The sequence below is a fragment of the Sinocyclocheilus anshuiensis genome, unplaced genomic scaffold, assembly GCF_001515605.1.
Source record: "Sinocyclocheilus anshuiensis isolate Anshui unplaced genomic scaffold, SAMN03320099.WGS_v1.1 scaffold708, whole genome shotgun sequence".
Taxonomy (NCBI): Eukaryota; Metazoa; Chordata; class Actinopteri; order Cypriniformes; family Cyprinidae; genus Sinocyclocheilus; species Sinocyclocheilus anshuiensis.
The window spans coordinates 2,000,081-2,009,314 of record NW_015555881.1 but is presented as its reverse complement, the minus strand read 5'-3'; the positions used below and the strand labels follow the sequence as shown (position 1 = coordinate 2,009,314).

At 33.7% G+C, this 9,234-nt stretch overlaps 1 protein-coding gene across 3 annotated transcripts in view; it reads left to right on the top strand.

Moving 5' to 3' along the window:
* The window catches only part of LOC107675792 (CBP80/20-dependent translation initiation factor-like), a 74,802-nt gene that overhangs the window by 40,659 nt on the left and 24,909 nt on the right, over positions 1-9,234 (top strand). For 2 of the 3 annotated variants that reach the window (XM_016470253.1, XM_016470252.1), the window contains exons 8-9: positions 3,407-3,483; positions 8,171-8,239. In XM_016470253.1, coding sequence (XP_016325739.1) covers positions 3,407-3,483; positions 8,171-8,239 — 146 coding nt within the window. The remainder of the gene's footprint in view (positions 1-3,406; positions 3,484-8,170; positions 8,240-9,234) is intronic. The other variant, XM_016470255.1, reaches the window with a different exon arrangement.

Sequence of the window (9,234 nt, the reverse complement as noted above, 5' to 3'; positions counted from 1 at the left end):
GGGTCTGAATACTTTCCGTACCCACTGTATATATATATATATATATATATATATATATATAAAGTGTGAGGTATCCAATGGCATTTAAATCCAGTCCAATGTAAGCATTTTTTGACTGCACTGGAAAAACATGTATTCAAAAAATACTTATAAGTATACACAAATAAATAAAATATAAAAAATATATTTTTTCTTAAGATTGTTCTTAAGACAAAACTTGAGAAGAATTCAAATTCTTGAAAAGAATCTTCTTAAAAATCAACGTAAATAACGTCTTAAATTTAGGACAGCCCCAGACTGGTCTTAAATCCCAAACAGTAAGAATTATTTAATGAATTTATTGGGTTATTTCAAATAAATTGTTATATTTAAGCATTACAACAACACTAGTTACATATAATACATAGTAGGACTATTAATAGGGATGTGCGTGAGTTTTCTGAAGTGACAGCGATGACTGATAATGTAAACAATGATCGGTCATGATTAGCCTGTGTGACGCTACTTTTTGCTGACCTCAAAACTCAGTAGCAACTCTAAAATGAGTCAGACAGGGAGCTTTAAAATTGAATGCTTTTAATTTTAGCTTATAAATACGACATAATCTTTGGCAGTATTCAGCGCACATGAATGCGCAGGACGCGTTTGCTGTAGCAGCGCGGACACACATACCGGAAGCGTTCACTCAGATGAGAGCGCAAAACACAGCACAAAAATGAATGAAACATATCGCTGCAGCTTGAGACAGGCTATTTTAAAAGTAACTGTTCAAAAACACGGCGCATTAAAAACGTGAAGCTGAGCGCCAGTCAAACTCGCGACGAAAATAATGTGCGTGCTTATTAAGATTATTAGGGTAATAATAGTTTATCAGTGCGCCATGTATTCACTCAGATAACGACTGTTATTTTCTTCTTAAGAAAAAAATTAAGATGTTCTTAATAATATATTTGAGAACTTATTAAGAATTTTTCAAGAATTGCACTTAAGAACATTCTTACGAACTTCGTGGAATTTATCTTAAGAAATTTCTTAACTTATTTCTAAAGAAGATTTTCGTGAATCCGGCCCCTGACCCATATCTAAACACTCATCAGATTTAATTCTCCTCTGAATTCAGGATTTCTGGATGTGAAACAAGGAATAATGTAAGGACTTGATTTTGGCCATCTGTATTTGATTGGATTCTAATCATTGCTCAACTGTCAAGTTACGTCTCATTACTGTATTGCAAAAATATATTCATTAATTGTGAATGAGTAAATTATTTAAATATTTAAATATAAATGATTATTATTTTATTATATATTAATAATGTTAATATTATTTGTATATTCTTATTTATTCCAAACTTTTGACTTGTAATATATATTATGGAAGCTTATTTCTTTTGCATTTTCCTTGTATTTGCTAGTTTATATCTCACAATTCAGATTATATGTGAGATATAAATTCGCAAATGTAAGGATAAAGTCAGAATTATGAAATAAAAAAGTTGCAGTTACTGTTTGTGTTTTTTATTCCGAGGCAGACATAAACAAAAAAACTGAATTGTGAGATTAAAATTAAGAATTCTGAGCAAAAACTCCAAATTGCAAGATGTAAACTTAAAATTACTAGTTTATATCTTGCAATTGCAAGAAAAATGGGGGGAAAAAACATGAATGAGATTTAAAGTCACAATTATCTTTTTGTTTTTATTCTGTGGCGGAATTATGCTTCCATTTATATATGTGTGTGTGTGTGTGTGTGTGTGTGTGTGTGTGTGTGTGTGTGTGTGTGTGTGTGTATATACATATATACAGTATTTATATAATATGAAGTATAATATATAAATATATCAGTTAAGAATATAAAAACATTTATGCATTATTGTTGTATTTGTATACATTTATTGTATGTATGTATACATATATTAAAAAAGTTATGTCCAGATGCATTACAGTAAAGGGAGTTTCTGGCAAAATGTGCATAATTTTTTGCTTTTGAATGCATGGGAATTGAGAAATGTCAAGTTGTCTGTTACAGTAGCCCTTCCTCATAGTAATGTATTAAATGTAAAAGAGAGGCCAGAACATTTTTAGACATTCACTGCTTGTGGTTCTGCAGTTGAAAGTAAGTCGTACAGTTTTGGAACAACTCAAATGATGACAATTTTCATTTTTGACTGAATTTCTCACTTTAGTCTGAGCCAGTCAAGTGTGTATATTCCTGCCAGATTTTTGATCATTTTGTTTTATCATCATGAATACATCCTGCGGTTGTGTTTTCTTAAGTTTCAGTTGTTTTTATCGTTTCTTGTAATAAATGTGATGGCTGGCGACTCTCTGTGTCCAGTTTTGGCAGGGTTTCTGTGTGGGGGCGGGGTTAAGCGTTAGAAGCCCTTATTACCACACCGACGAGGAAAAGCAGCCAATTACACTAATCTCCCGCCACATCTGTGTCCAATCAGAGACAGCCAATCAGCACAGTGGTTTTGGCTTCAGAGCCTCTGTGTGTGTAAATGCTGCCACCGCAGCTCAGAGCTCAAGAATGTTCCATTATGCTGTGAAATGGAAGGTTGTCAGAGTTTAGGGTTTTATTACCCATCATGCACCAGTACTTGTTTCCCAGATCTTGTCGATAATCTTTGGCGTTTTAACCTCCTGTAGGATCCAAGAGATGTTTTTATTTTTTTTTCTTCTGTAGTTTGTGGTGTGTCTGTAGATGATGTTCAGTCACATGCCACAATCACATGCACAAACATACACACATCTTCATTCACATCTCCATGACGTATTTTCATGTGAAACAATATTATGAATAATGAAGGGTGGGACTTGATTTTAACCATCTGTATTTGAATGGATTGTAATCATTGCTAAACTGTTAAGTAATGGGTCATATTTGACAATTTTATAAAAAATTACTGTAATGCAAAATAGTAATATAAAGCTCAAGTATTTTTTTTTTTTTTTTTTTTTTACAAATACATCAAAGATGCATACATAATTTATGGAGAAAAAACTATGTGTGTGTGTGTGTGTAGTATTTTGCCAAGTATTTTTAAATATTTGTATGGTGTTTATTTAAATGTTTTATTTTATTTTAAAAGTTGTAATTGTCCAAAATTAATTTGTTGTTGTACAAAATTTTTAATTAAATAATTTTTTATTTAATTATATAAAACAGTTATGGAAATCACCATTGAAAATAATGAGAATTAAAACAAAACATTACAGTAATGAGAGTTTCTGGGGAAATGTGCATAATTATCATGAAAATAAAATCACAATGATAAAAGTCTTAATATATATATAATTATTTTTATTTTTTGTTGTTGTTGTTGTGAGGTTCATGCTTGTATACAAACTATGAAATACTTTTTGCTTTGGCGTTTCTCATGTTATTTTCTCTCTTTCTGCAGGTTTTCCCTCCTCTGCCTAATGAAGCTGAGATCGCACACACGAAAAAACTGTTTCGTCGCCGCAGAAATGACCGCCGGTGAGTCACTCCGTCTTAATGTTACTGTCCGACTTTCTTCCAGTTGTTTAGCGCAAGCGTTACGTACTGAACGCTGACGTTAGACTCGTAAAGCAGAGAAAACAGCAGCTCACACTTTCCACACATGTTGACTGTTAATGCGATGAGAGCGTCAGTCGGTGTAAACCCTAACACTCTGTATCTGCATGTTCTTTACTCATAATCTGCTCGTTTAATCTATAAAAGCACTTCCACTTTTTTTCTTTTACGTTTTGACTTTGACTTCATCGGAAAAGTTCTCTGTTGTAATTTGCAGTTGCTAAGAAACGGCAAAAAAATAAAATATTTTGGTCTAAACTTGTGCGAAAGAAAAGGAGAAGGCGGAGGGTGAAAGAAAGCAAAAGCTTTGTATTATTCGTGGCTTTGTTGATGTGAAGAAAGGCTCTGATGTCCTTGTGTGTGAAAGCCAGTCTGACTGCATGCCTTCAGCGGACGCTTCTCATGTCTGCTTTGTGATGCCGCTGGATTCGAGGACGTTTACGCTGAGGTTTTGGCTTTGACAGGACGTGTGGAACAGAGTAGATGGTTTATATGTGAATAAAGGCTTTTTATTCATTCAACTTTACTAGTGCTCTTGATGCCTGTGAGTCAGGATTTGTATAGTTAACTAAAACTAAAACCATGAAAAAAAACAATTTTTTTTTACTTGAAATATGATTAACTGGAATAAAATAAAAAACCTTAAACTTATTTCTTTTCAAAATGACTAAAACTGTAACGAAAATTAAAATAAATATTATTAAAAAATAAAATTAAAATGAATAAATCTTACTATCTAAACCAACATATAAATATATAAACAAACATTTTTGTTTCTTTAAAATAGAATAAACTGAAATAAAATAAAATATAAAAAACTTAAACTTATTGTATTTCTGTTAGCTGCCAAAGCAACATTTCTATTTTTATTTAGTTTACTTGATATACTAAAATAAAAAAGTAAAACTGAATATATAAAAAAAATAAAAACTATATTGGCATATTTAAAAAGTAAATAAATTAAAATGACAAAAAAAAAATTTACTAAATATTTATCCAAAAATGAAATGAATAAACAATTTAAAAATAAAATTATAATGAATAAATATTAATATATAAATATAACATAATAAAAATATAATATAAAAATAGTGTAAATAGTATCTCAATTATTTATTTATTTTTCAAAATGTTCAGGTTATTTACTGTAAAATATTTTAAAGAGTGAAATTTATGATAATTAGTGGTCTTAAAGTTGACTGTGTAAGTCGTCCCATAACAATAAGTAGCCTAGCAACCACTTGGAACACCCTAGCAACCATATAGCAATGCAATAAAACCACTCAGGATGCCTTAGCAACTGCATAGCAACTCCCTAGTAACCACCCACGGCATTCTAGCATTGTGTCTGCAAGTTACTAATAGTGTAAAATGATGTTTTTGCATGTTTTACTGGGCTTTCAGACCACAGAATATGAGGATATGTCCGCTTTGACTGCTAAAGTTGGATATGAATGAATGAATGAGGAATTTATACAGCGCTTTATTGTTGTACACCCAAAGCACTTTACAATCATATGGGGGGGGGTCTCTCCTCAACCAACACCAGATATAAGAGAAAAGACAATCTAGAGAATCGTGTGTGTGTGTGTGTGTGTGTGTGTGTGTGTGTGTGTCTGTTCACCTCACTACATGAGATGATTCTCTTCCCACATCTCTCTCTCTTTCTCTCCCACTCCTCTAACTGAAGGCTTTTTCAGCCTGTTATTGCTGGTCTTGGCCACCCACAATGCTTTGCTCCTGCCAGAGAGGACTCTGCGGTCGAGTTGTTTGTTGGCATCGCTTCTTGCCTTTTCTTTCTTCTCGATGTCTCTCTCTCTCTCTTTAGATTAGTTTGCAGAATCGAAACATCTTTGCAGTCACATTTATGAAGTGCAGCATTTTGCTGACAGAATCTCACAGGAAAGCAGCAGCTGTTTGACTTCATTAAGAGCCAGCGACTTAAGAAAAGTTACTTCTGATCAAATGAACACCAGCATGATTTCTGAAGGATCATGTGACACTGAAGACTGGAGTAATGATGCTGAAAATTCAGCTTTTAACATATATTCAAATATAAAATGGTTATTTTATATTGTAATAATATTTCACAATATTACTGTTTTTACTGTAATTTTGATTAATTAAATGCAGCCTTGATGAGCAGAAGACACTTCTTTCTAAAACAGTATATTATAAATCATACCAACCCCAAACTTTTGATTGGTGTTTTATTTTATTTGACCTTATTTTACTTTATAACAGAAGCCTGTTTTAATTTATATGCAGTAGTTTGAGGCAAAGGAATATGCTTCTCAGGTGGGTGTGGGCTTTTTGGCATGTTTCAGTAGTTCAGAGCCTTTAAAGAAGCTCAATATCAAGTGAATTTGCAGCTGATGACTCAAATCTACAATCAGATGGACTGAAATAAACCAAGACCCTGTTCATCCTCTGGATGAGGAATGATGTGGACCTTCACAATCAAAGAGAGAGGGATGATATGGACACAAAAGGCATCAAAAAAGACAGTATTTTTGTTTTTCTTTGAGGATCCTTGGCATAGGAAATGCACAAGCTGCTCACAGAAAGTGTTTTGTTAAGCTTGTTTTAAAGAAACTTTCATCGCCAAAACCATCCTGTCTTCTCATATTTACAGCAACATATCTCTGGTTTCCACAGCATTATGTAGATGCACATGCCTATTGCTGCCCTTAAACCCTAAAGCTACTGTTTTGTTTTTTGTTTTTTGTTTTGTTTTGTTTTGTTTTGAATGTACTTATTTTATTTTAAATGTACTTATTTTATTTTATATTTTAAATATTTTATTTTATATTTTAAGTATTTTATTTAATTTTTTATTTTTATTTTATTTATTTTATTTTATTAGCTCCTGTAACATTTTATAGTTATTTTATTTTATATTTTATTTTATTTTTTAATTACTTCTTTTTTTAATCTTTATTGTTGTACACCCAAAGCACTTTACAATCATATGGGGGGGGGTCTCTCCTCAACCAACACCAGATATAAGAGAAAAGACAATCTAGAGAATCGTGTGTGTGTGTGTGTGTGTGTGTGTGTGTGTGTGTGTCGCTGTTCACCTCACTACATGAGATGATTCTCTTCCCACATCTCTCTCTCTTTCTCTCCCACTCCTCTAACTGAAGGCTTTTTCAGCCTGTTATTGCTGGTCTTGGCCACCCACAATGCTTTGCTCCTGCCAGAGAGGACTCTGCGGTCGAGTTGTTTGTTGGCATCGCTTCTTGCCTTTTCTTTCTTCTCGATGTCTCTCTCTCTCTCTTTAGATTAGTTTGCAGAATCGAAACATCTTTGCAGTCACATTTATGAAGTGCAGCATTTTGCTGACAGAATCTCACAGGAAAGCAGCAGCTGTTTGACTTCATTAAGAGCCAGCGACTTAAGAAAAGTTACTTCTGATCAAATGAACACCAGCATGATTTCTGAAGGATCATGTGACACTGAAGACTGGAGTAATGATGCTGAAAATTCAGCTTTTAACATATATTCAAATATAAAATGGTTATTTTATATTGTAATAATATTTCACAATATTACTGTTTTTACTGTAATTTTGATTAATTAAATGCAGCCTTGATGAGCAGAAGACACTTCTTTCTAAAACAGTATATTATAAATCATACCAACCCCAAACTTTTGATTGGTGTTTTATTTTATTTGACCTTATTTTACTTTATAACAGAAGCCTGTTTTAATTTATATGCAGTAGTTTGAGGCAAAGGAATATGCTTCTCAGGTGGGTGTGGGCTTTTTGGCATGTTTCAGTAGTTCAGAGCCTTTAAAGAAGCTCAATATCAAGTGAATTTGCAGCTGATGACTCAAATCTACAATCAGATGGACTGAAATAAACCAAGACCCTGTTCATCCTCTGGATGAGGAATGATGTGGACCTTCACAATCAAAGAGAGAGGGATGATATGGACACAAAAGGCATCAAAAAAGACAGTATTTTTGTTTTTCTTTGAGGATCCTTGGCATAGGAAATGCACAAGCTGCTCACAGAAAGTGTTTTGTTAAGCTTGTTTTAAAGAAACTTTCATCGCCAAAACCATCCTGTCTTCTCATATTTACAGCAACATATCTCTGGTTTCCACAGCATTATGTAGATGCACATGCCTATTGCTGCCCTTAAACCCTAAAGCTACTGTTTTGTTTTTTGTTTTTTGTTTTGTTTTGTTTTGTTTTGAATGTACTTATTTTATTTTAAATGTACTTATTTTATTTTATATTTTAAATATTTTATTTTATATTTTAAGTATTTTATTTAATTTTTTATTTTTATTTTATTTATTTTATTTTATTAGCTCCTGTAACATTTTATAGTTATTTTATTTTATATTTTATTTTATTTTTTAATTACTTCTTTTTTTAATCAATTATTTTACTTTATTTTATTTTGTCCCCAATAGATTTCATAATTGTCCCAATTATTCACTCCTGCATTTTTGTTAGTTGTTACTGTTCCACCTCCTCCATTTCCTTTTGTTCTTTCTGTTGTATTTAGTTCTCTCGTATCTTCTTGTTTTCCATCCCTCCTTGTTTCCACCCTCCCATCCACCTTGTTCACGTCGTCTCCCTGTGGTACCCGTAGCCGATCCGATCCGCCCCTGGACCAGCTGATGGTGCTGCTGCCGGCCGAGGGGAAGCGGCAAGTGTCCAGGTCAGTGTCTCAAACGGGTCCAGCTCCTGAATCCTGTCCGCTCAATCTTGTCCTTCCACTTACAAACTTCACTCACAAGAACCGGACTCCTGAACTGCTTATGGGATCTGACCTGCTCTTGGGATGCAAACTAACCATTTTCTGACTGGATCGGAGACCCTGAGGTCCTGTTTGCTTTATTCTGCTCGCACAACATTAATCCTCTGTACAGCATGTTCTCATCCTCATCTGCCTCTCTTCAGTTGAGTCATCATTAATCTGCAAAGTATCTCCGTACAAAGTCCAGTACGGAAATCCAAATCTACAGGCTTTAAGGTGGCGGGTATGAGGGATATTAATGACGGTCATTACGGTGTTCAGCTGGAATGGTTTGAGAAGATCTGGTGGAGTGAAAGGGTTGCTAAACATTTGTTGTCAAACATGTATACATATATCAGCTTGGCCATCAAAACATTCATAATTGTTTGATTCTTCAAATTATTAAGTGTGATATATATATATTAGGGCTGGGCGATATGATGATATATATCAGATGGACGAAATTAAAAGTCTATTGTTTCATATTATGCTCTATCGTTTATTTCGTGGTGCCGCAAAATACATCGTTTACGGCAATACTTTTTCATCATTTGAATGACTGCACGTCACGTTGCTGTGCACGTGGTCACGAAAACTTCATGTTTGCATGCATTTTTAAGCACTGCAGTTTAAAACAACTGATTTTAGGCCGTTGAAACACAAACAACAGAGCTATATGTGCGCTCTGTCTCTGTTTCTGTGTGAGAGGAGTGCGTAAGCCGCGCATCAGCTGCTAATAGAGCACGTGAGCATTTTTGCCGCTTTATTAGCTTTGAACGATCGCATAAACACTTATATGCGTCCAAATGCCCGGCTTTGCAGGTATCCTCATAAACACAGTCATTTAGGTCTTAAAGGGGTCATATGATGCTGCTAAAAAGAACATTATTTTGTGTATTTGGTGTAATGAAATGTGT